The sequence below is a fragment of the Odontesthes bonariensis genome, chromosome 13 (assembly GCF_027942865.1).
Source record: "Odontesthes bonariensis isolate fOdoBon6 chromosome 13, fOdoBon6.hap1, whole genome shotgun sequence".
In the NCBI taxonomy this organism is placed as follows: Eukaryota; Metazoa; Chordata; class Actinopteri; order Atheriniformes; family Atherinopsidae; genus Odontesthes; species Odontesthes bonariensis.
Window position 1 is genome coordinate 26,466,890 of NC_134518.1, and position 26,052 is coordinate 26,492,941.

Consider the following 26,052-nt stretch of genomic DNA (forward strand, 5'->3'; position numbering starts at 1 on the left):
TCAAAAGAAATTCTCTTAGCAGAACTGAACCACAGAAGTCACAAATACTGATCAAAACCAGCAAGTCACACAGCAGCCATGTTTGGGTTTCCATTGTGTTTATTTTAATGCAGGGTGAGCTAAAGTGCAATAACCTCTCAGGTTGGCTGCTTTCACATGAACCAGTCATTAATCAGTTTAGTTGTGGAGTGTCCCTCCAAGGCAGCAGTGGTATCTGTTGTGGTAACTGATGTGGACGGCGGTAATGTAGGCTGGAGATTGTTTCCATATGGGGGCCTTTTCAAGCAGATTTGTTTTGCCGGCGTCTAAAAACAAGCTTTCGTGTCATAGTTTGCTCACTTCATGCATCCAAAGAGAAACTGTTCGACAGCTTTTGCATAAGCAGTGATAAACAAAGCAGTCCACCTCCAACCTCCACAGATAAATCAACAGCAGGTAGCTGGAATTCTCAAGAGAAATCAAGTTCATTAAGGCAGAGTTTTGATTACCTGACTCAATATTGTTTGCACTTTAAAAAAGAGACATAAAAAAGTAAAGGAAATACAGACATTAAAGTTGTTGAAAAAGCATGAAATCTAATAAATGAGGATATAAGTTGTATGAAAGCATAATCAGTTAATAGTTATTTTTTGCTTAGCTCTGAATGAATCATACATTCTTGGTGTTTTGTACTAGTTTCTGTTTTCCCTCATTTAACATTGTTGTAAACTGAACACATTTAGGTTTTGGATTGACAGGGGATGCATTTAACAAAAAAACACTGTGAGCTTTGAAAGAAACGAACAGGTAGGTTTTTTTTATATTACTTCAACAATTAACACTTCATTTATAGAGCTGGTACAATAGCCTGTATGTAACCTAAGTTACAAGTAAAACTGTTTGGTATTGCTGAAATTGTAGGTATTGCTCTTTTTGGGGGGTCTTTGACTTAAAACTGCCTGAGTAGGCTGAAGGATTAAAAGCCTCCAGCCTTTCAAACACTAGGTATTATTTCCTGTCTCTAACATTCAGTGTAACACTTTTGGAAAAATATGCACTCTTCTTCTTAAGTACTCTACCCTGCCATCTCCATAATATGGCAATGACAGTAAAATAGAAGACGAAAAGTGAAAGACTCTCTTTGCATAGTCATACTATGGCCCTTCACAAAGCGCCTCCTTCCCTTTGCCTCTACTCAAATACTCGTCTCCCTTCTATCCCCTTCGCTCCTCAAACAAGCCTCTATCTGGCCAACTTCCCTCAGAGCAGACTCTTTGACCTCTGCTTTCCCTACTTGAAACGGCCATGCTGCGTGATGTGGAGAATGGCACAATGTGCATGGCTGCGAGAGCTGCTCCAACTACGTTTCAAAAGTTAGAGCTCCTGCTGCGATTTTGGAGCGATTTCACAGGATAACGGCTGATGGTAAGGGAGCTTTAACTGGAGGATTCATCCAGAGATCTAACCTTCTGCCACGCTGAGACCCAGGTGTTCTTTTCATAGACATAATGTGCCCTTCCCCCGCATCATCTTTGTTTTCTGCATCCTGGGTGAATTAAATGCAGCAAAGCCCGGGGACTGGAGTAAACTAACAAGGTTAATGGATGAATGTCAGCCAGATATCAGAGTGCACTGAGGAAAATACAGTATTATGCATCTATGAAAATACCCTCTTGCTGCACATTTATTCTTCATTCATCCTATATCTGCAGGCATCAAGCAGGCAACGTTAACATAAAGTGATTAGATGGCAGGCATCAACCGCAGAAAAAATGATGGAATCTACTTATTGAAGGATAATTTGATATCATGATTTTCAATATAATCTTTAATTTTCCAACTAATCCCACAAAAAATGTGGCTCACAATTGTGTCAATATCTTTGAACAGTCAAACTTTGCAGCAGAGAGGATTACATTAGATCAGGCTTTAAGACGCAAACCCAATAGTTTGTTTGTTTGTTTTTTTAGGATTTTTTTGGCTCTTAAGTTTAAGTGTTAACTAATGCAATCTTATGTCCAAAACAAAAGAAAAATAAGTGAAAAATCTTTTAAAATCAAATGGAAAATAGTACAAATAAAATCAAAGTAGACAAACTGAGGAATCGTATTCTTTGACAAATATGTTTGTTTTGAATTTCTAGTCTTCCAATTGATACAAACTTATAGGTCACTTGTTCACATCATCATCATATCGACATCCTTTACTGCCCCTGTACTGCCCCTACAGGAGGCATTGGGAAAATATGGTACATGGAAACCAACATATGACAATGGGTTTAGTTCTGTCAAAACTCTTTATTCACTTCCTGCTTGGGTTTAGGCAGTGACATCACCTGGTCATGGTTAGAACAGAATAATGGTTGATTCATGGTTAATCCTGCCACTTTGTACACTAGTTGCTCTCATGAGCATTGGAGGTTGCATACGCTTCAAACATAATTATATGTCGTCCCTGTCTGTCATGATCATGACAATCATGAAAACATTTTGGGGAAAAGGACATTCTCCAACTGGTGAAACATCTCACACCTAATCAGACTGAGTATTTCAGAAGTAAGGACTTTCACCACTTCTAAACAGTTAAAACAACTTCTCTACAAAAAAACTGCCAAAGAATTTTACACAACATCAATCCTGAGAAATCAAGTTATGCAGGAGAAGAGGCGGCTGAACAGCAAGCTCAACACAGCCATTCTTTCTGTTAGTTGGTTCTTTTGATGTATTATTTTGACCTCAGTCCAACAAACATTAGGATTATAAAAAAGGCAAAAATATCATAATAAATAAGCAAAGCAGGCAATGTTAATCATGTTAAAGTTAAATTTAATATAATATTCATTGCCTGCAGTTTCTGTCTTATGACAGATGCACTATAGAGCTCTAAGACTTATACTAAATGAGTGATTTCAGTCTGAAGCTGAATTATAATGAAGAATTTGTGCAAAATCACAAATTATGGTCCAAATCAATGTGAAATAATTTAGATCTCTATTTTTACTTATCATCAGCAGTGTAAAACAGAGATGGCAACAATTCTAGATCAATTATACCCATGTAGTCTTCAGATGCAGTCTTTACATTTCATGCACCACAACCTGAGAACATTCAGGAAACCATGGCAATGCTGTGACATCCATCATCAAGACAAGAGTTTGTGGAAAGATGGCACGTGTCCAGGGCTGCACAGTGGTGTGGTGGTTAGCACTGGTGCCTCACAGCAACAGAGTTCCTGGTTCAAATCCTGGGGCTTTTCTGTGTGGAGTTTGCATGTTCCTCTGAGCTAGATCAAGTGGGTATAGAATATAGATGGATGTTTTGCATTTACCATAAGCTGCCATGGTGATCACTTCGAATTAAAAGAAAGCCACTTCTCTGAGACTGAAAACTCTGATTTTAGGCTCAACAAACCTTGTAAACACATGAATCTTATTTTGTGGTTCACGCCTACGACCTGTTACCCGAAGGAGGGCTGAACTGTTGAGCAGCTGAAATCCTTTAACAAGCATGGAAGAGGAAAACATTTCACTTTTAAACTTACAGCAGTTGTCCAAAGCAGTCCCTAATGCTTCTAGTGTTGTTAAAAGAAGAGGCGATGGTGATAAACAAACTCCTGTGCCAATTACTGAAACATATTGCTTGAATCACATAAAAAAATTAGCATATATTTTTCAGAAAACAAAAATTGCTTAGTCTTTTTGCTATTTTCATTTCAATTAATCGTTTAAATGATTCCACAATAGTAGCTTTTTTTTGTCAACATTCTCTTTTGAAACAAGGCTGCAAAAACAGAAGACCCGAGCCCCTTAGGAGAGACATTTTGACTGAGGATTTGTAGTTAATATGCATGGACTGAGCAAATATTTTACAAGTACAATCTTGTGCAGCAAAGGCAGGAGCTGTGTAAACCAGATAAATGACTGAGCAGACATCCAATTTCAATGGTTTATGTAAGAGTAGTAAAAACGACAGCTGCTAGTTTGCTGCCATTATATTTAAAATTTTACACGCAACTACCACAGCCATGTTCTCAAGTTGCAGTGTGTTGAATGCCAATTGAGAAAAAAAGGACTTATCTATTCAAATCATCTTTCCCGAGCAACTGAAAGATGTTGGGATTTGTAATTACACTCATTGTTGCAATATTGATTCATGTGAGCCAGCAGCAGCCGTTTGGATCATGTGGAACCATGGTATGAAATACAGGTCTCAATAAAGGGCAAACAGTAACTGACAAAGCAATTTTCCACTCAAGGTCTCCATAATACATTGCATGAGGGTTAACTCAAACTCATAGATCACAGGATGAACACAAAACTATATTTCACGGGCTGGATGCCTCTCATATGACAAGGCTGTAATTATATTGGAATTATGATGAAATTAAATGTCTCAGTTGGACAGTGTGCACAGACCGGAAAGAAACACGAGCAAAAACAGCAGTGAACCAAATGACCTTTGTTTATTCACTTAGCTTCCTTTACAAGTCGTCAGAAGCATAAAATGATTACCTCTCTAAAGAGTTGCTAATTCTGAACCTTAAGGTCAAACAGAGCAGTAACTATTGTGACAGTTTATTTTGGCTTTCTTGTCCGATATTACAGTGCTGACTCCCAGCTTTAAAGCTGCTCTAATCCCAGAAAATTAATTTTAGAGGCAAATTACAGCCACTATAGGCAGGCCTGTCATAATCATTACATAATTACCTAATAAGGATTATCTGAGCAGCCAGTAAACAGTTCACCTAATGAGAGAATTAACCAAATTCTCACGTACAAAAAAAAAGATGGGAGAAACAAGCATAAATGTTGTATTACAATAACAATTTTCACATTTGGTGTTGCTATGTTAATGACATGTTCTGGCTGCAAGAATAAAGAAATGTGACCACTGATGGTTCCTATCGAAACGCTCAACTTCTAATACTTCTCACTGATCGCATTTCAGTGAGAGTCAATTAAATGTAAACCAAATGCCACAGCACCACTGTGGGCACAGAAAGCTTGATAACTTGTGGGAACATAGTTGGATATGCTGTGATCAGGTGGCACTAAAAACTTCCCAATATCATAAATAAAATTTAAAAAAAGCCTCTATGGTGAACCACCTGCCATTTATGTCATATCTGCAATCTACAGAGCCTAAATATAAAATTAAGCGTTTTCAATTTACACGTTCCAAAGTTCTTTGCCAGTAAATAACTTGAATTCCCATCATCTGGGTGGCAACAGTCCTTTTTCACTGCAGAAACTTTGAAGTAGTAGAGAAAGAGGCAGAACTTCCTCTAAATGGAACGCAGTTCTTATCGATACAACTCCTATGAGGTCAAGTCAAAATGTCCGCTGCGATAAAGATCTATCAACATTTCACAGATGCGGCAGCCTCAACAAGAGCGGAAATGCCGTTAGAGGTTAATATTTCTGATTTTGCAGGTTATAACTGTCATTTCCTGTGTCAAAACAAGGCTCACAAAAATAAAAAACATTGTTTGAGCAGCACTACACGGCTAGACAAGCAAAGATGGCAAGTAGCCACTTATCTGTTTAATGCTTTGTTATGTTAAAGAGTCATTCCCTCGGAGAGAGTGGAACATGGATTTTGGGTCAGGTTATACTTGAAAAGAGAAAGAAATAGTTCAGTAGCGCACGTGAAAGGAGAGATTGATAAAGATTTTCAAATACTACAACTTTGTCTGCACACCTGCTGATGACTGCAAACACAAGTTGCATGCACATTCAATTTCATTTTAAAATTTGGCAACCGTTTGCTGAAGACTTGCTGAAGATTTAGCTATGAAGAGATAATGAATGGAATTCTGAAAGGTCTTTTTTTGGGTAAAAACATCCAACAGTCCTCAAATGCCAAGTCTCTATAAAGAAGGTATTCAAATAATTTGTTTGCTTTGAAAATCAAATCTGTTGTGAGGTCTTACTTGATTTCTAACAGATGTTTCCTGATGTTGGCAGAACAACAGAAACTTATCGCTACTGAAATGCTCACACGCACGCATTTGGTGTGCGTTTCTATAGCTTATCTCTAACACAAAGATGTAATGTGCAAGTAAATGCACAAGATGCGTTGCTCATAAGAAGTTGTTCCACACATTTGGACAGCCCTGATGAAATGCACGCCGTGATGTGAACTGGTCTTTATTCTTATTGGCTTTGTGGTTGCAGGAATGGAAATGACTGAGAACAATAAGGGCAAGTCTTTCATCAAACATCTGTCATCTCATCTTCCATCTCGTCCCCCTCTGTTTCACCTTCTGCCTCGCCTTCTTCCTCCTCTTCCTCCTCAGATGTCACATCCAGCTCATCCATCTGGGACACACACTTTGGACACGAGCAGATAAACAGGTAGTTCTCCCTGGGAAGAAAATGTTCAGTCACGCTGTTGCTACCACAACAAGAGCTGAATTAATTAGAAGCGTTCGTCACTCTGCTGTTAATAAACTCTCGATGCTTTTCAGCAGCAGCTGTGCACCAGAACAATTGACTGTTTCACATTGTAATTAATACTTGTAGTGCATTTAATGCTTGCTTTGATACGAAGGCCAACCTGGACTGGAAATATACTTTCTCAAACATGGGAGTTGAAACCGGATACATCCAAACTTTATGCCTCTCAGGTACTGGAACAGTCTTGGTATGTAATTCAACGATAGATTTACATCACGCTAATCAATGATGCGCATGAGCTCCAGAACAGCTTTTAGACCTCGTACCGTTTCTATCTCAAGACTGCCTCTGATTGCCTTGCAGGCTTTTTATTGATCCAGCTGGAATTCATAAGAGTGTGACCCCTGTTCAAGCGATTTATCCAGAGGATTACAGATGTTTACCTCAGAATTTTGTGCCTGCTGTGTCGGCTTCTGTCCCGCTGACAGCAATCCAAATAACTGATGCAGATCTCCTGAAAATTGAAGAAAACACACCACTGAACTGGCTTAGGAACCTCAATAATCGATGAAGCAACTGAGCCTTACTCGTTACAGTTTGGTCCAAGGACTTTCCCACTAATATTACTTTTCAGAGAGAGCAGAAATAGATTTCCACATGTCTACGCACTGTTATACAGGAAGTTATATTCTTCTGTCTCTAGTGAATATTCTATTTGACTGCCAAAAGAAAGCTCTGCTGTGAAAGTAGCCGGCTGCTGTGACATTACTGTGCCATTCAGATGCAAGCCTTCTCACTCTTTCTGACAGCTTGAAAGACCCACTCAACTCCTGAAAGTCTCAGCCTTCTAATACTGTCTGACAAGGGAAAACACAAAGCTGGAGCAGGATGCTCATTCCCATCTATCCAAAATGTATCACTCCCAACCCAGATGTGTCAGCTGACCTCTCCGGGTTTGATGTCATTAAGGGCACTGAGGTGAAGCAGGAAATTGTTGTCAGGGAAGGACGCCTCTGCATTAGGGATGCAGCTGTGGTTACCTGCAAGGTTCGAACATGACAAAAGAAAGGTAATCAAAAAGCTTTGTGACCAGTTAACAATGTCTTTTTTTTGTTGAAGTGACAAAGCTCATAACAGAGACATCATCGGCACTTACATGAGCTCTGAAGCAGAAAAAGTCCAGAGCCCTCACAGTTCAGAAAGTCTCCCGTTTCTGCAGAGAACACCACAAATTATGCACAGTTGTGACCTTTTTTTGGGGATCTGCACAGAGGTTACACAATAATGCCAACACTGTAACTGCTGAAAACTGCAACACAGACAAACACTCAGTCAAACAATATGGCCATTAAAAATCTGCTTGGTTCAGACAAAAGTCATTTACTCCAGAAAATACTGCAGAACTGAGATAAAACTGTGACCTTTGTCAATGTCCTTGTACAGCTGGTCAATAAAAGAGTCCAACTGCTCCCTCTGCTGGGCAGAAAGCTCAAGTGCATCGCAGGCATGAACCCACTGGCTCAAGGAACTGGAATTAAATGCAAAAGAAGCACAAAGGAAGGAATGTATAATAGCTGAACTGAGACCCAGAGTTGGACCTGTAGATAGTTAAAGGGAGGAACACGCAGTTGTTTACCTGGTGCCGATGCCTTGTCCGTTTGTTCCCACCAAGGAAAACAGAGAGCGGAAACCCTCCGGAACAAACCACTGCAACACAGTCTTAGTTACTGATGTCATTTCTTTTGTACGACAGCATCACTTGATGTGGTAAGAGAGACATCAACATTTTTCACGATGGAGCTGGAACTATTAGCTGAATCTTCTGAGTCAACAGCAACCTTGAAACAAAGTTCTTTAATGTTTATCAATGAAAATGGAATATTTTGGTATTCAGTGAACTATTAATTGGTCAAAACTCATTGATTAAGTAACACTCAAGATATCATTCCAACTTCTGGGAACATCCCCTTTTGGTCCACCGATGAGGTTTTACCCACATAGGGTAACATGAGGACTTCCCTGGGTTTCATTAGACATTCCTGATGAATGTATACACACAACTATGAATTAAAATAGTCAAAAGCTGAAAGATACGTGCATAAGTCAGGGTGAGCGTGTAGTTCAGTGAACTGGGCTTGATCCTCTGCTGTTCATGAATCAGCACTCGGTTGGCTACAGGCTATTCTTCACTGTACCAATTTTTAATGTCTAAACTAAATGTCTCTTTAACTAAAAGGGAAGCCGACACAGCAACGTATGGCGGATGCTCCAAGGGGACCTTTTTTCTTTTGCTGGGTAATGAATACAACATGAGACATGAACAGAAACACTGTCATTAGGCAGAAAACACCATCAGTATGACAAGTAACACTTCAGCTGCTTGTACATGAAGTCACTGGAACAGGTGAGAAAACATTTAGGAGGCAGAGAAGGCCAAATAACCCCAGCACATTCATCTCACTGCCACTGCAATTAGCCGTTTTTAATTACAAACCTGCTGGCAGCTGTGTGGGTTGTTTTTTTTTCCAAAAAGGGGGTGAATAAGTTCTGGTTCGAAAAACACAAACAACACTAAATTGTTTATTTTCAAGCAAACTTACCCGGCTGAGATTGTCATCATAAAGTGCTGCTGTAAAAAGACTGTGCAACAAGGCCAACTGCCCCTGCGAACATAACATGAAAGAAATAAACATTACAGTTTAGTTTACAGAAAACATCACACTGGCCACAGTGGGAGTTTAACTCTCTCAGGGGATCATAACACTGCTCCTATTTGCTTGTTGAGGTGTAAAGAGCTGCGATATCATCTTTGAACTGGCAGACTTCATACATTTTGCACTTCGGTGACTTCACATCAAGCAGATAAAACAGGAAGATAACTTACCTTGAACTGTTCTCCCAGGAGCTTATGGGCGATCTCCTCCTCCTCATTTGCTGTCCGGCTGCAGAAGTGAGAGAACAGCTTCTGCCAGTGTGCTTTATCTTTGGCCTGGACAACATGAATAACATTTGTGTCGTTAAGTCGTTGCAGCATATTTTATTGTGAGACTTTCGCATTGCTTTGTAACATGTTCCTAATTTGCTGACTGTGATATGATGTGAATAAAAATGACTGATTCAAGCTAAATCGCTGGTTGTAGCAGCACATCCGACACAGATATCCTTTTAGCAGTACGAATCTTTTCTGCAAATGTATCCAAATCAGTATTTTCATCACAATATTTATCTCTTGTCCTCAAGGGCCCCTTTTAAAACTATTTAATTATGCATCAGTCTCCTTAAAAGCACATGCATCAGTCTCAAAATTCATTTTAAAGCGGTTTTAACACTATAAAGATTTTAGAAAACAACCCTGAATGAAAATCTAATTATAAGCAGCATGTTACATCATTTTACATAAAAGATTTCACATTGTTGCTTAAATATGAGACCTGCAAGACAAAAAAAGTCTTCTATCCAATCAGAGTCTCACCTGTTTTACTAGAGCAACCATTCTGGCCATGAGCATGACGCTGGAGGTCTCTGGGGGATAATGCATACTCCTGACAGGAGACAAACACGAAGGTGAATGAAAACTTTACAGAGGATTCAAAGAGAAGGTTCAATTATCCACGAACAGCTCCGTGTCACCTCCATGCATCTTTGAGCTTGTTGATGGGGTGGCCTGCATCTTCCTGAGAGGGACCCAGACACAGAACCCGGTGATACTGATCTGCTGCAGCCTGCCAACACTCGCTGCTGCAGTATATCACCTGCAGAAGACGGTGGAAAACAAGAAATCTAACTTTGTACAGCGCTGATCTTTCACCACACGTTGGAAATAACAGGTCTGCGTCACCTAGCAACAATGTAATCAGGAAGACACCAATGACACCAATAAACATGAAATCATTCTCTTCATCAAAATATTCTAAAAAATTATTGGACACCCATCTCGAAAACTATCAGATCATATGCTCATATCGGGCTTGAGACAGAGAAGCACATTCATGTTTTATCCAGTCTCGTTTATGAATAATAATCCCCTTTGGAGTAAACTAAAAAAATAAGCCAAGATTTTCCATCAAGGCTAAAAATCCTTTTACTCATTTTCCTATGGTGCTGTTCCTCCTGCATTCACTGAACATCACTGAAAAATAAAACAAAGCTATAAAAGAACCTGCAACAATGCAACCCAACATGCTTCCCTTCTGTGATAGCATTTTTGAGCTGGTGTAGGTGCATTAGATTTGTTCTGCTGCACCAGATTTCATCATTTGTGCTTGTGAGAAACTAAATATAGGCAGCGAGACGTGAAGGAGATGGCACGCGCATGCTCGAGGGGCTGTTCTGTTGACACACTTCCATGGAACCGAGTCAGTTCTGTCAAGTATCGTCTAATTTCATACCTCGCTTGAAAAAAAAAAATCTGGTGTATATTAAAAGGTCGTTATAGTGCCTCGCTCTAATTCAGCCTGTTTGATTGTGAAATTGTGGCGTGTAAATAATACACAAACTGCTTGATGAACCATCCGGAGTAAGCAGGGGTCTCGGTCTCTTTGTCTCATAAAAACAGGTGGAGGCGTACCTGGCACTGAGGGCAGGCCTGGTGGAGCTCTGGGCGAACGCGGCAGAGCTCAGGACGAGGAAGGATGAGCGCAGGGTTTCCGCTGAGTCTCCTCGCATTTTCCTCTGCAGTTTCCAGAGCTCGTAAGCAGTACTCACAGGCTGATAAAGGCGGCAGGAGAGCAGAAGTAAATAACAGAATTTTGATTGATTTTCATTTTTGGGGAACACTCCACTAAAAATCAAGAATCATCTTTTTAGGTTCATGTCCTGACACTGCGTGTCGATAATGAAACCGTACTCATTCAACATCAACGCTGAGATGCCATGACGAATGCATTTTAGTATCAAAACATCAGCAACACGTGTCCACGTCCCACCTTTATATTTATACAAAGTATTCCACAGGAACTGTGCAGAAACTAGAGGCCGCTCGATGAAAATGGTGTCTCCCTTCTTGATGCTTCTCTTAGCAAAGAGACCCTTACCCTGAAACATAAACAGCAAAAACAATATTAAAAAAAAATCATTTTGACATATGAAATATTGATGTTTAGCTTTCCCTCCAGTCCCTGTATGTGTTTGTTTTTTTTTCTACAAACAATACATTAACCAGTGTCAACAGAAAGTCAGTAAAACAGCCAAAACGCTTCAACAAATGTGGCATATAAAGTTAAGCTTCTACTCTTATTCTCTTTTCAAGACAAGTTTTCGTTTAGGTTTTTATTGCTTTATAACTTTTTATTTTTTTATTTAAAAACTTTTTAGAAAGATTATAGAAAGTCTGTACAAAGACTGTTATTTGTCAGATATATTTAAAGCCAAACATTTATTTCTTGTTGTTTTTGTCTCTTTATTCGATTATAGTGAAAGGATATATACACATATATGAACTCCCAAACAAGAGGCTTTGACGGAAACGTCCCAGGATTCTTGATAAACGTCCAATCGTTCGCATTTGTTGATGGTGAGGAGTAATTGATTTGATTCCCGGAAGATAAAGAGCATCTCTCGAGTTAAGCCGGCTCAGATTTACAGCTTCAAAGATGCTGAACCCCAAAGATTATTTTGCATGCAAAAGGTGAAGTTAAACAAGCACACAAATAGGAATTTCCGGAAGGTTTCGACATCAGTCAGTGGATGCAAGAAAGTCCAATTGCAGCTGTCTGATGCAGGCGGCATGCGAGCAACAACGCTGCTTTAAAGTGACATTAAGCCGCAGTTTTAACTCAGCCCGTTAATTCTGACAAACTGAATGAGTCTCACCTTTGTGTTGTCTATAAACCTCACTTCCACGCTGCTGGCAACTTTACCGGGTTCCACGCACAGGGAAAACATGTCATCCAAGGGAGCAGCCATGTTTCACACGACCTTTCCCCTTTCAACCCCGACACGTGGTCTGTGAAAAACGACAGCGGCGCCCTCTGCCGGTGGGTTTCTGAGCTGCGCCGGTTTCTGCAGTGAGTTACAGTATTCGTTTCGTGCAGAAACACTGATCAGGTAAATAAGATAATTAAGTATTACAAAAGATCTTATAAAAAATAGCATATTGTATTAGCAGTAAACTTACAAAGAAAGCTTACCCCTGATGTTTAAAGGGGTTAGACTTAGTTAAAACTGATCAGGTGAGCTGACTAAAAATTGCAATAAGCATAAGAAAGCAAAGAAAATACAAGCTGTGGCCGCAGAGTTATCTGTAATATACAAAAATGTTCCATGTACAGGTCATGTTTAGTCAGATTATTGCAAAATTATCAAAACAGAAAACACAAATTACGTCACATGTGTAACTCCTCTTTTCTTTAACCAACACAGTGAAATACTGCAAAAAAAAGACATGAAAATTAATTAATCTTTCATGTTGTCATTAAAGCTAAGGGATCATTTTGAAAACATAGCAAAGGAGTTTAAACGTATTTTTGTATCACTAAACATCTGAATTACAGAATAAAAACACTTCGCATACAGTGAAAGAGTATTTATTATATATTTATATATTGTAAAATTATATATATATATATATATATATATATATATGTTTGACATTGTTTGGCTTGCAAACATTTAACAAACTTGTCGTACAATTATCATATAAAGGCTTAAAAACATAATCAGTTGTATTACACATGTGTATATTATAGCTATGTTTAAAGTATTGTACAAAAGAACTATTTAAGTATACAGAACTGGTTTAAAGTAACAACAGTAAGTAGTGCAGGAAAGTGTCCTGGATGCAAGTTAAGACAGAAAATTAGTACAAAATCAGTTCATCCAAATGGTACTTCACATTATGTGGGTTAAAAGATCTGGCGTGTAATCAGCTTTAAAAAGTGCACCAATCAGTACACGTCTGCAGTACAGCCTCTGTGTGTTCCCATAGGACATGTACCAGCCAGCCACTGGCAGAGAGGATTCATTTTGTTATACTGATCCACTGTGGTCACTTTTTCATTGCACACTTTCTATCAGCACTGTAGCCTGATAGTAGCACATCTGAGGCTACTAAGAGTGTATACAGGAGGACATTTACAGCAGTGTTTCCAACAAGTCAGAAACTTTTAACTTCTGTCCTCCACAGAAATCTAACAGGACGGAGCCAATGTTACAGTCAGGATGTGTGTGGACTGATAAGTAACAAGAAATAGCTTCTCAGAAAGGTTTTCATCACATTCTCTCTGCAATTTGTCCACAATAAAAGTGCCAATAAGTTTGTTTTACAACTGATACTTGACCTACTCAGTCATGGTCACAGTTCAGTATTTTTTTTTAATTTAAAGGATCCATATAAAAAATATTTATTGTGGTATGATGCTACAACGCTGTTATCATTATCAGCCTTAAAAATACATTGTTAGCCGTGCTCTAAAACAGACCTATAATTCAACAGCTGCAGAGTTGTTTTGTTCCCAAACTGGGGTTAGCACCAATAAAAGGTCATCAGATTTCAAATTCAGGCATATCAAACTCTTTAGCCCTCTCACAACAAATAGATTAAAACAATAAATGCCATTTTAGAGATAAAGGGCTGTAAGTAGACATCGATTAATAAGGCTAAGTGAAAAATAAAGTGTCTCTGAGATTCTCATTTAGGAGATAATGAGCTGCCAGAAAGATTAATCACATCAAAGCTGATTAATTAAGTGGTTAACCTGTGAATGAACTCTTGTTTGGCACTACATCCTTGGCTGGTGTCAAATCAAGCACCTCGTCACTTCCTTGAGTGTCAGTTTCTTCTCATACCTCACTTTATGCATCCCTCATTTTCCTTGCCTCCTCTCCTCTCCTCACATTTTAGTCCTCTCCATCTGAGATATATGCAGAACAAGAGACACGAGGAGAAAGATTTCATGGTAACAGGGCATTATCACACCAAGAAATCTTTGCCTCAAAATCAATCAACACTTTAACATGAATCATGGCAGAGTTGCAACGACTCTCCATTTAGTTTAACCTGATCCTTTGTGATCTATGTCAGGCGACTTTAGGTTCTTGTGACAGCTTCTGTATTTCCTACAATTAGATCCACAATGTAGCATCATGCGTCATTCCTCTTGTGGCAAGCCTTTTTGCTCCTGCAAATGCATTTTGGAGTCCTTTTCGGTCTACTACTTAATTGTGTTTAAAGAGTTACCTGTAGTGATATAATCCCAGAGAGAATAACCTCCTGATACAGCTGCTTCCATCCCTTCTCCAGAGCTCTTTGCCTTCTGCCATCCTGCTGTTTATTTGTTTGACAGCTCACAGACTCACATGCATGCAGCTGTTTGCTGCCAAAAAGCTCTGAGACACTAACTGTAAATAACCATGCAGAAACCAGTTGTAAGAAAGACCAGCTGGTGACTGTAGTGGGACTTTAGCAGCTGAAGTTCAAGATATTTTGTTTCCCAAAAGATGGTGGAGACAAAAAGAGAGACTGAATATTGGACTTAAATTAATGAAAAAAATAAAAAAAACAACCTCAAATGAATTATAGCATTGCTCTGTATGTGAAAATACTGTGGCGAATACTACAGTATACTGTATATAGATCGGTTAGATAACCTTTTGCTAATGCTAAAAAGATTATTTCTATTCAGAGTTCTTAAAACCACTAGTAAAGGAAAGAATCTGTGCCTTTTTCAAGCTCTGAAGAAGCTTTGACTTGATAATTGCAGGGATCGTAAGAACAGTAGAAAACAGGTTCAGGTTCATGTTGGAAGTCTCTACAGTGGTAATAATGCAGCAGATAGTTCCCTAACCCTGCAGTGGGTTCTCAATAACAGTTATTCACAATGCAGCTTCAGTTCCCTCCTCTTGCCTCATCCACTCATCTCCAACACCACGCCATCCATCATAAACCTTTGTTGTAGGTCACAACCTTGCAATCTGTTGCCATGGCAATTTCCGGCTCAAGGCGAGACACCTCGATCTGCAAAAAAAGAAAGAAAAAAAAAAGCGTCTGATGATAAAATTCAGCTCCATATGTCTGTGTTTAGCCTTGAAAGTCATTTTTAATTTGAGAAGGAAAGAGACAGCCAGAATAGGAGGTGTGGACCGGGGGGGGGGTGCGTGCCAAGTGGAGTATATGTAATTTGAATATCTTCACAGCTGCTCCATGAGCCATCTGGCCATGAGAGCAGCGGCTCATCTGACAGTACATACTGTACCTGAGACATCTGTGGGAACAGGCTGATGGCCACGGGCAGGGAGAGGCCGAATGTAACCAGGCACACAACGCTGTGGATGGGCAGCAACAATCTGCGGTTGCTCTGCAGAAATTTCAGCCTGCACAAGTCAAAACACAGATGAAAGGAAAGTGAGCCTGCAGTGTGGATCGATCCTGGATGACTACTGACACGCCTGGAGCTATTTTAGGATCTGTAGGAAAAACCAAGCAGATTTGGGGGAGCAAATTCTCACAATTGGAGTGTGAGTTTAATGAGTCAGACTGCAGATATCCTGTTGCATTTCAATCTAAAAATAAAAGTAAAAAGTCTCTTCGTTTTTAATGGTTCTATTTTCCCTCTTTTTGTGGTGTATTCTCTCTCAGTGTAGAGACCTTGGGGCACAGCGTATATTGGCTTTGATTCGGTGCATGCACAATTTTACTGTGTATCATTGACTGTCCTACAAAGACAGAGAGCAGGAATTTATTCATAATATGTGAATGAGAAAAATAAGCTTTCAGAAAGGTTTACTAAACTGTGAAACAACAAAGTGATAAATTGTACATTTAATGCTGTTTATTTTGTTGTTTTTTTCATCATTTTGCGGAAATAACCATCAAATATTTTCAGTGTCACTGACTGATGCTGCAAAGTTAGATTTGTAATCTAGATAACAAGGTTATCCAGGTATCAGGGAGGATGGATAGATACTGTTGAGATTTATCAAGGAATTTGTGTTTTTCCAGAGGTGGTTTTATAATATTTGTAATGTTCCTTTTTATTATTTCATGTTTTATGTGATTGACTGTGTTTCTGTGCTGAGTACTGTTGTGTTCCAAATTTACCCTACAGCACTTTAAAGCAACACTAGTAATTTGTAATGTTGTGAATTTGTTATCAAATATTGAAGAACGCAGATTTCATGTTTTATTGCCACTTGCTAAGTATGAGCAAGAAGTTGTCAAATAAAACAGGTAAAAGGGGCTTGTGCTCTAAAGAGAGCCATAAGTTTCAGTCCCATTTTAGGCACGTTGCAGACATGGCAGTCCACCAGTGGTGACTGGCAATATCTGATAATGCATCTTCTGTCTTTATTTTCATTTGCTGAATATATTTGCATCCTGATCAAACAGATCATAAAACTAGCTTTACTCGTGTACAGCAATTTATTGGTTTAAAAAACAAACCATCCAAACTTTCTCTGTTAATTATAACTACATATAAAGAGATGTGTTGATTTGTTGTTCTTGCTGTTGTCTATAGATTGTTCTTTTAACCTCGAGACAAAATGATATTTACATATTTTCAACTGTTTTTGGGATATAACTAGACATTTAGAAAATGCCTAATCAGCATAAAAGCAAAATTAAAAACTTGTGTTTTTGTTCAAACCTCTCAAGGTAGGACATGATGATGGGGGGCAGGACGAAGATTGGCATCGGCAGGACCACACGTGTGAAGGCGGTCTCCGTTATTGCCTGGAGGATAAATATGAGAACATTGTGCACAAGCTTCATTTCAAACACTGCAGTGAGGTGGATTTAATTTTTTCCCTCATGAAATCAGATGCAGAAACGCAGGAGCCGAACAGGAAATAAAAGATTCCCTATTATCAGCCACCATGACATTTGAAATTCACAACAAAAAAAAAAAAAAACAGAGAGAAAGAAACAAGCATCACACAATATAAGAAGCCACTCACATGTCTTGCGGCAATTTTTGAGGATCCCACCACGTTGCCGTTGTTGTCCAGCACATCAATACCTTCAGACAGCTCATTGTGTCTCATCAGACCCACATTACAGATGTTTGCACTCGCTGTGGAGTGGAAAAGAAACTCAGACTTTCTAATACATTTCACCAACATCTTAACAAGTGCTGACAGACAAGAAATGCAGTCACCAATCAGAAGAAACAGATTCTTTCAACATCAAATACTGTAATACTGACATATCAACCTGTTGTACTGTTAGCGTGCAGTTCATTAATGTAAAATTTAAAAAAATTAAAATAAAAAATCTAAAGTAAGGGGTTGTAATTTCACCCAGCAGACAGCAACATAACCAGCTTCATTATAACACAGGGGTCTGGTCGAATACTAAATAAAACTACTGTCTGCAGCACTGAAACCATAGCTGTTCAATAAATATTCTACAAATGGTGTTTTAGATACTTTATCTCATGCAATCTTGTTTCATGAATCATATTGTTACACAAAGGGTATCTCATATGTATAATTAGTATGTAAGACAATATAAAATATTCCTTTATTATCAAGCTTCGTGATTAAAAAGGAAAGAAAAGTGAAATATAGTGTTGTCACAGGCTGCTCACCTCCACCCTCCTAACTTTATGCACACAAATCACCGTTAGTACAACTGGATGAAAATGATCACCACGAGAAACTTTGGGACAGAGTTATCTCCTTTCTTTCATAAAGGAGGGTCCAGTTTTTCCTATGCTAAAGGAAATAATAAAGGAGGCCCTGGAAGCTTTTTTCCGTAGCAATAAGAGAAGTCAAACAGCTCTTATCATGACTGCTGATTTCTCCTGGTCATTAAACTCAGTTAGGGAACCTTCATAAGCAATTAAGACTCTTCAACCGGACCCAAGGTCATTTGAACACCCACCAACAGCAGGGAAGGGAACAAATCTCTGTATGATCATTCTGGTGGCAGGGTTGAGCTTGTTGGCTCTCTCAATCAGCACATTCAATCCCACCTATAAAATACAAACATAGCTGATAAAAACTTGTAATACATAAAATGTTACAACTCAAGCAAATTACAACCACCCAATCTTTAACAAACTCTCGTGGAAAAAATATATAATTCCAATTAATTTCCTTTTTACAGTAACATATCTTTAAATCCTGATATAAAGTAAAATGTTCTTATTTCCATGTTTAGTGTGGTTATCATTAGTTTACAGTAGTTTAAACAGTGCCGTTAGTTTTAGAGGTGTACTGCTTAAACTATTCCAAACACTGAAGGGAATTATCAGCAATGATACTGGTGTTCGTGAAGAACAACACACTCACTGCAAGTGAGACGGCACTCGTCACAGCTCCAACATAGCCTTGAAGGAACTTGGATGTTGGGGTAGGCTGAAGACACACCAAAAACAAAGCAGAGCCACAGATTGATTCATGCCTAAACTGCTAAAAACTATATCATCATATTGTGTCTTAAGTTTCTATTCTTTGTAGAAAAGGACTGGAAGTCAAAATATAAGGCTGATTAAAGTGGTATGAAACACAGAAAAAGCAGAAGATGTGATAATCAACAGAGAGGAGTGTCTACCTTTGTGGCGTTGCGGTTTGCATAGTTCACGCAGGCATTGTGACTCTGGTTCAGCCACTGAAGCAAAAAGAGATGGAAGAGGAGAGTTATTAAGTTATATATATATAGATAGATAGATAGATAGATAGATAGATAGATAGATAGATAGATAGATAGATAGATAGATAGATAGATAGATAGATAGATAGATAGATCACAGTAAAACGGCCTTTACCAGATGTTCAGAATGGAAAATAAATGCTGTGATTTACAGTGATGCTTAAGAGCTTGTGTCCCAGAGAATGTGTCCTCCATTCTGCATAAATACTTAGAACAGCATCATATTTTCAAACAGGTCCTAATAGTAGGTCAAGTGTACCCAAAACATTAGACTTTGCCACGTATAGAGAAGGTGAAGTTACATCAAGCAGTGTTGCATGCTGGGATGGGAGCGCCTCGTTCTTACGATTTTGTGTCTCAGATCTCGTTTTTTTTTTGTTTTCTTCACAATTTCTTTGTTTTATGTCCTTGTTATTTCTTTGGCCCAAACCATACTACCACCACCATGTTTCTCAAAGGGGATAAAATCTTAAGGGTTGGTTTTTTTTCTGTATTTAATTCATGTTGTCTTGATCTACTTTTAGAACCTATGTTAAAGTGTTAGATAATGTTACAGGTCATTTTATACAGAAATATAGACAACAGTAAAGGTTTCACAGACTTCCAAGCACCACAGCACAAAATGCCTCTTATTTCCAGTACCTGCCATATAATGGTAGACACCACTGTCTGATTTGGGAGGAGAAGGCCAATAACCTAGATGAAACCAAGGAATAAGAGCTTATTTTTGGACAAAATAAGTTCAGAGTTTAATTTCATCTGTTTCCAAACATGACCATGACCAAAGACTTTGACAAAATGCATGATTAAAACGTATGATTTCCGTATGAGACTTACAATAGGTGTTCCAAATGGTACATAGCCTGCACAGTGAAAACATGATTTTCAGTGTAAAAATGATAACAGAATGGATCAGCTTAAACAAATCCCACAAAGATCTTCATCTGAGGTCATACCTGACATTCGGAATGGCATGAAGATCTTCTCTCCTGTGTCAGGATGAATGATGGCCTGAGAGCAGAGAGCATGAAAGCTTCCTCATGCTGCCAGGAGTCCAGAGACTTGAATGTATGAAAGTGCAGTTAACCTAACCTGATGATGGACTTACCTGTTTGATCTTCTGGGCTTCCCACAGCTTAGCAGGTGAGAAATGTGATATTAAAAAAGAAATATAGTCATGTATTAGGTGATAGTTGATTTTTGTTTGAATTTTTGTGTGCACTCGAAATCTGTACAATGTCTCCTGCAGTTGTAGCATACAGCACTGTTTCCAAAAAAGGTTTAGACACTGTAAAAATGTCAATAAAGGCAAAATGTTATCATTTGCAAATCATTGAAATCCTGTGTTTAATTGAAAATACAATAATGACAATATATGTAATGTTGAGTCTTTTTACTGACCATTGGAAGAATTTCAGCTTGCATTGGATGATGTAGCAATGGATTCTGTTCCTGAGCCCATGCAGTGATTATAGAGATTTCTTTGGCTGCTCTTAATCTTTAAATAATATTCAGTACCATGGATGGTGAAATCCCTTCAATCTTTCCATGTTTACACCTTGAGCCACTACTCTTAACCTGCTGGACTATCTGCCAACTCAGTCATTCATAAAGTGGTGAGTCTCTCCTAATCTCTCCTGATTTCTCTGGGATGCACTTTTATATAACCAATCATACAGCTTCCAAGTTTTTGGAGGTAGGAATGTATGAACTTAAACACGACACAATGTATTTTACAGTCTCCGCACTTTTTCTCAAACACAGTTTGTCACATCAATATCAGTAGAGGCTCACCTGAACATCCGACACTCCAGGTGGAAGCGTGCCGTGTTTGTAGTCATCAAGAAGTTTGACGCAGTCTTTTAACCGTTTCTACAGATTAATGACAAGAAAACAGGAAGCAAACAATACTTCTGTATTGATAGGGTATCTTTAATTATTTTATTTTTCTTTAATACTAGCATTGATAAATACCTGCTACAAAACAAATTTAAGCAATTTTATCCAGAAGAGAGTACCTGTATCATCATATATTGGTACATAGACATATTTCTTCTTTTTAACAATCAAATGTTTATGACTGCAAGTAAGATTTACTGTAATTATCAAATTACCTCTCAACTGGTTAATTGATTTTTCAGGCTTTAAGTGTCCGCACTTGCTGAAAATTCTCAGAGCAACATGTAAAATCTTCAAAAGTCCTGTTTAGTCTGTTACAAGTTAAATTTTTTGTCATTTTTCTTGACAAATATATTAAGCGGTTAATAGATCATGAAAGCAAAAAACAATAAATGTTGGATACTATTTGAACACTCATGTTTTGCTCATATTAAGATGTTATTGGGGTTTGCTATTTTACTGTAAGCGGGTTTTATCAGGTTGTGTAAATACTGTTGGAATGAAATAACAGATTTAAACTCAGATTTTTTTCACCCAAGACATATTATAGACATATATAGACACACGTAGACATGAAGCTTTACCTCTGACACGAACAGGGTGCTAGGGTCGATGATGTCTACAAAATGTCTGAGGCGACCAAGGAATGAACTCTGGGAAAGACAGGAAGAGAAAGTTAATTATTAATCAAAGCTATTTATAATGGCAACAAACGTGGCAACCAGATCATGCTGGTTAAAATCATGTATGTGCTTATTATAGGAAAGCACCAGTTATTGATTTACAGGTAAAGTCATGATTTCAGAAATACTAGGGTCAGAAATATGTAAAGTCCCAACTGTTACTAAATGTTTGACAAAGCTGAACATGGTTCAGTTACATTTTACCTCACCTAACCCAGTTTAGATGCTGTTTAAAAAGTTTCCACATTCTGTCAGGATTATAGTCGTGGTGAAGACACACAAAACCCCTCATTCTAGTTTCACAGAACTTAAAACTTAAAATTATTTTACTGAAACCATGAAAATACTGACCATGTCATTAACTGTAATAAGTTTGATTTCAGTTTAACATTCGGGCAAATAAGCAGACAGGTTTTGGTACCATTGCTCAGGCAAGCTCTGCACACTGTTATCAAGCTGACTACCTCTAGCGTTACATTTACTGTTCAAACATGAGAGCGAACTGCACAACGTAAATCCTTTTTTTTTTTTTGATACCCACATAGGATAATGATTTTATTGCTTGTTCAACGAAGAAGAAATTAGTGAACAAAATGGAGGTACAGCACAAGCTCCGGCAGTGTTGATGCCCGGTGGTGAAGATTTACAGCAATTTGCTTGACTATCATTTGGAAAAATGAAACAAAAATCTAAGTTCACATTTACCCAGTACATTCTTCCAAGTGAGGCCTGAAACTGCTGGTCGAGCACCCTGATTTCTGTTTCTTTCACCGCCTGCATCGGCGTGCCAATTGCTGAGTATGCGTGCCAACACTCTGAAAAGGCTCAACAGTACTTTGTGCCAAGAGTCTCTTTGGCAACCTGGTTGAGCAAAAACAAGGCAACCAGATTCAATCAGATTCCCTCTGAGACATTTATCGGTTATGAAGGGCAGGAAACGCGGCGGAAAGGCAGTCTCTATTTTAATCACCTCTCTCGCACCAGATACTAATTGAAATGACTGGAAACAAACATCAACCCCTCACGAGGACTGTAGATGGAGATGAACTATCTCTCTTTGCTCAGAGTTTTCTCTTCCTGCCATTCCCTCATTTCATGTCTCGTCCTCTGACAGGCCATATGTGCTGCAGTGCTGTTTTGTAAGAGTGGGGTAGCGAGAGGATCCATGTGAGAAGACGGCTTTAATTATGCATGAGCCTCAGCTCCCTTGAGACTACACAACTAGGCTAGCAGAGACGGAGCGCAGCAGAAAGCACAGACAAACCAAGCAAGATTTATGCTGATTCAAGGTCCGACCAGATTTGAATTGCTTTGATGTGAGGATTGGGAAGTGTTACAGCACCTTTATCAAGCCGTCATGAACTGCCGCTGGTTGTTGAACAATAGCAGCTTTAACTGGGCCATTCTGAACATGTTTTTCAGTGGGACACACTAAATAAACAGGAAGGAGCAAATCAATAGCTTTGGAGCTAAAAACTAAACGTGGATTCAATCTTAAGTGTCACTTGAAAAAGATTGAACATTTTCATTTAGGCATTCTGGGAACAATACAATCTCCTGTGTTAATTGGTGTGTTCATGAATTAATCATAACACAATGGGTCCCAAGGCACAGTCATATAAACAGACCCCATCCTTCCTACAAAAGATCAAAGCATCCAGATTGAGGGAGACATAAATATGTTTTTATTTGACTATTTAAGATAATTTTTTCTATGCTCTCTATCTTGTTTTTGTCTTTTTTCTGGCATTTTCGCTTCCCTTTGTGTTTCGATGAGGCAATTTTGCATCCCTTTCTACTTGTTTTGTGTGTCACTGAGTGTTTAATCTTTGTGGTTGTTTTGCATTCCACTGTTATGGTGTCTCTGGACCATTTTGCAACCCCTTAAAGCTTTATTAAAGTTTTATATCCCTTTGTGGTTAGTTTACGTCTGTAGTTATTTTGTGTCTCATTTGGCTATATGCATCCCCCTTGTAGCTACTTTGTGGATATTTTGCAGTTCGGAGTTATCTTGTTGTAGTTTTGCATCTTTTTCTACTTTTTGTGATGGCATTTTCTCATTTTGAGTGTCATTGCAGCTGATTATCCCACAAGAAATCAGTCACATACTTTTCACAGAAGCTCTAACCCTGGTCTGTGGATCATGCAGGGATGTTTTTGGCTTCAAAGCTTAAAATAATTTGCCTCCTTTATTGCTTTTCTGTGGCGTTCTTTGTCGCTCATATGCACTTTTACAAAAACAGCATTTTAGCTCAAGTTAAAATGATAGAGCAACAAATTACTTTGTCACTTATTTCCCAATCTGCATGTGGACTTTACTTCTTCGTGCATCACTGACATCAGGTAAATAATTCCCTTGAGGCTGCTGTATTAATAAGCTGTGTTTTTATAAGCCCTCTGTTTTAATAAGCTACACTAAGGGAGGGGTAAGTGCATTATTTGCACTTACAAATGTAAGTGCAAATAATGCAATGTCTTCTCTGTTAATCTACCATCAAAATTAACGTGAAGGTCACGTTATGTTTCAGGGCTGACCGGTGAAAATTAATTTCTGGACGGAAAATTGAGTGTTGGCTTCATATCAGTGCGCACTGTTGCCCTCTTTGTGGTCTTTTGTGTAGAAAGTATTGGTTAACGTGTTAAATGTGCGCTGGATTGATGTTCAAATTGTTGCACAAATTTGGAGAGAATTTCCAACATCTTTCACAAGAAAAAAACTCTCAACTGATGTAGCTTCATTTTTTGATGGAGCAGCAGCGCCAGTAAAATCTGCAAGAGGATAAAATGATGCTGCCGATGATGAGGCGACCCCGACTAAACTGTATCAAAGTGCACCTAATTTAATCGCACCTAAATTTTATTAGCCCTGGAAGTTGCTGTGTTTTGTTTTGTTTTTAACAGAGACAACAAAGAATGGATGCATATGCAAGGTTACTTTCGCTGCAAAGTGTCAGCATCCAGAGCGGAGCGGCAGCAGGGCGGTGGATGGGGACTGTTTTCTACCCGAAAGCCTTAAAAAACAAAATGTTATAACGGGGTGTTCACCGGAGAACAGAGATTAAGGCTACTTACCTGGTCGTATCGGGGTCTCCCGAGCTGGAAAGCAGGACACGCTGCAGATTCCGCCATGACATCCAACTCTTTATTTATTGATGATTTTCGGATTTTCAAGTCGAGTGAACTACATTCAGTGTGAAACTCGTGAAGCAATGTGCCGCTAAGCCCACCGGGATGTGTAGTTTTTTCGTTTGCCTGAATACTGGAAAAGTTGATGCGCATGACTACACATCCCAAATAATCGATAAGGTGCAAGCCATTGCATAACTGTTCGGATTGATCTTGGGAGAGATAACGGCTGATGCGCCCATGGGTGTCAGGTTGACCCAACAATTATTATATACAAAAATACCAGCGGGACGCAATGATTAGCCCTGGACTGCTTTTAGAAGGGACTTAATGAAGAACCTGCAGTGGTATGAATCTCCACTCTGGACAGTTTCATTAAGCTCTTCTATGCAGAGTTCAGAGGAGACACATTTTTGTCAAAGACGGACTTTTGTCCAAATGGGCATGTACATAATTAGATAACTTAATCACATAGCTCACAAAACAGGAACAGTAAATGGCCTGTCTTTTTTCTCTCACTTACACCTTCACCACCCCTGAATACAGCATGTAGCTTACAGAGTGAAATGCCGGTAAATGTATTCACAATGCAGAAATGATCAAAATGAATTAATCAAAATGCAGAAGAAAAGGGTGGATGTACACCACTCAAGTAGGTCCTTATAATCATATAATTACAAATGATACTCCTGACCTTCCAATCTAGCTCTTTATACATAATCCTCACAACACTAAATCTATTTGGAAGATACTTTTGCTACTTATTAATGTTTATTCTACCAGAGTGGCAGTATTCTTCTCTGGGAGCAGCAAAATGGTTGCATTCTTCTTACATCTTAGCTGCTGACATTTTAAAACTGATTTAATTTATTTTCTCTGTGTGTTCAGTCTAAACAGGAAGAGGTAAATGAGTGCCACATGCTTTAGACCAGACAGCAATAGACATTAGATGTGAAACTGCATTTGACAATATGAAATCAACAACACAAGACAGGCAGTCATGTCAGCAGGTTATCTTGAGTCAAAAATTAATTTCCTATTGAACTGCAAAATCGGTGCAAAGCCCAGCTGCTGAACAAGCAGGTTTTACATAAAAAGTGTACTGCCATGAGTGCTCTCTAGTGGAGAGAAATAAGCATTGCTGCAGGAGGAAATGTGTGAAAAATATAGACCTATCTCTCTTTTAAAGCTGAAAGAAGGATATTAGATTAGGTATTCAGGTATTCAGATTAGGGAAATAAAACTTCAGATGAATCAAAAAAAGCAGAAGTAGTGCATGACAAAAACGTAAATACACCCCAAGATTCAACATCTTTTCAGGCCACTTTTAGCAGCAGTAACTTTAATCGTTTTCTGAATGATGTTATCGGTCTCGC

At 38.7% G+C, this 26,052-nt stretch overlaps 2 protein-coding genes across 3 annotated transcripts; both read right to left on the bottom strand.

Annotated features, from left to right (window-relative positions):
- Nucleotides 1-4,421: 4,421 nt before the first annotated feature.
- smyd5 (SMYD family member 5) lies at nt 4,422-12,303 on the bottom strand. Its single transcript, XM_075481794.1, has 13 exons — nt 12,188-12,303; nt 11,302-11,410; nt 10,944-11,083; nt 10,007-10,128; nt 9,849-9,918; nt 9,261-9,365; nt 8,977-9,039; nt 8,013-8,083; nt 7,798-7,904; nt 7,533-7,589; nt 7,322-7,416; nt 6,820-6,890; nt 4,422-6,344 (listed from the first exon to the last, which is right to left on the bottom strand). The coding sequence occupies exons 1-13, from the start codon at nt 12,278-12,280 to the stop codon at nt 6,194-6,196; spliced, it is 1,254 nt and encodes a 417-aa protein (XP_075337909.1). The 5' UTR covers nt 12,281-12,303; the 3' UTR covers nt 4,422-6,193.
- Nucleotides 12,304-12,970: 667 nt separating this feature from the next.
- Nucleotides 12,971-24,745, bottom strand: sfxn5b (sideroflexin 5b). 2 transcript variants are annotated; one of them, XM_075481795.1, is made up of 14 exons: nt 24,623-24,745; nt 21,452-21,520; nt 20,763-20,840; nt 20,077-20,103; nt 19,925-19,979; nt 19,806-19,831; nt 19,611-19,664; nt 18,870-18,926; nt 18,608-18,673; nt 18,198-18,288; nt 17,270-17,385; nt 16,960-17,045; nt 15,568-15,685; nt 12,971-15,329 (listed from the first exon to the last, which is right to left on the bottom strand). In XM_075481795.1, the coding sequence occupies exons 1-14, from the start codon at nt 24,677-24,679 to the stop codon at nt 15,252-15,254; spliced, it is 978 nt and encodes a 325-aa protein (XP_075337910.1). In that variant the 5' UTR covers nt 24,680-24,745; the 3' UTR covers nt 12,971-15,251. The 2 variants fall into 2 exon arrangements, with proteins under 2 accessions (XP_075337910.1, XP_075337911.1); XM_075481796.1 differs by lacking the exon at nt 21,452-21,520.
- Between the last annotated feature and the right edge of the window lie 1,307 nt (nt 24,746-26,052).